Source organism: Nestor notabilis, unplaced genomic scaffold, assembly GCF_000696875.1.
Source record: "Nestor notabilis isolate BGI_N333 unplaced genomic scaffold, ASM69687v1 scaffold26782, whole genome shotgun sequence".
Taxonomy (NCBI): Eukaryota; Metazoa; Chordata; class Aves; order Psittaciformes; family Psittacidae; genus Nestor; species Nestor notabilis.
The window spans coordinates 1-206 of record NW_009917391.1 but is presented as its reverse complement, the minus strand read 5'-3'; the positions used below and the strand labels follow the sequence as shown (position 1 = coordinate 206).

The 206-nt window shown below is 67.5% G+C and overlaps 1 protein-coding gene across 1 annotated transcript in view; it reads right to left on the bottom strand.

Moving 5' to 3' along the window:
• The window catches only part of EEPD1 (endonuclease/exonuclease/phosphatase family domain containing 1), a gene marked incomplete at its 3' end in the record, with an annotated part of 849 nt that extends 656 nt beyond the window's left edge, over positions 1 to 193 (bottom strand). The window contains exon 1 of the mRNA XM_010009212.1: positions 1 to 193. Within this exon, the coding sequence (XP_010007514.1) occupies positions 1 to 193 (193 nt within the window).
• Between the last annotated feature and the right edge of the window lie 13 nt (positions 194 to 206).

The window sequence follows — 206 nt, the reverse complement described above, 5'->3', positions numbered from 1 at the left end:
CGATGTTCTGGGCCACCACGCGGGTGACGCCGGGCAGAGTCATGAGCTCCTCCTCGGTGGCCGTGTTGATGTTGAGCCGCTCCTGGTTCACCAGGATGTTGCTGAAGTTGCACGCCGCGCTGAACTTGCGGCTGTGGCACAGGTCGGCCGGGTCGCGGGGGATGGAGCGGTGGCAGCCCAGGCTCCCCCCCATCTCACCGACCAGC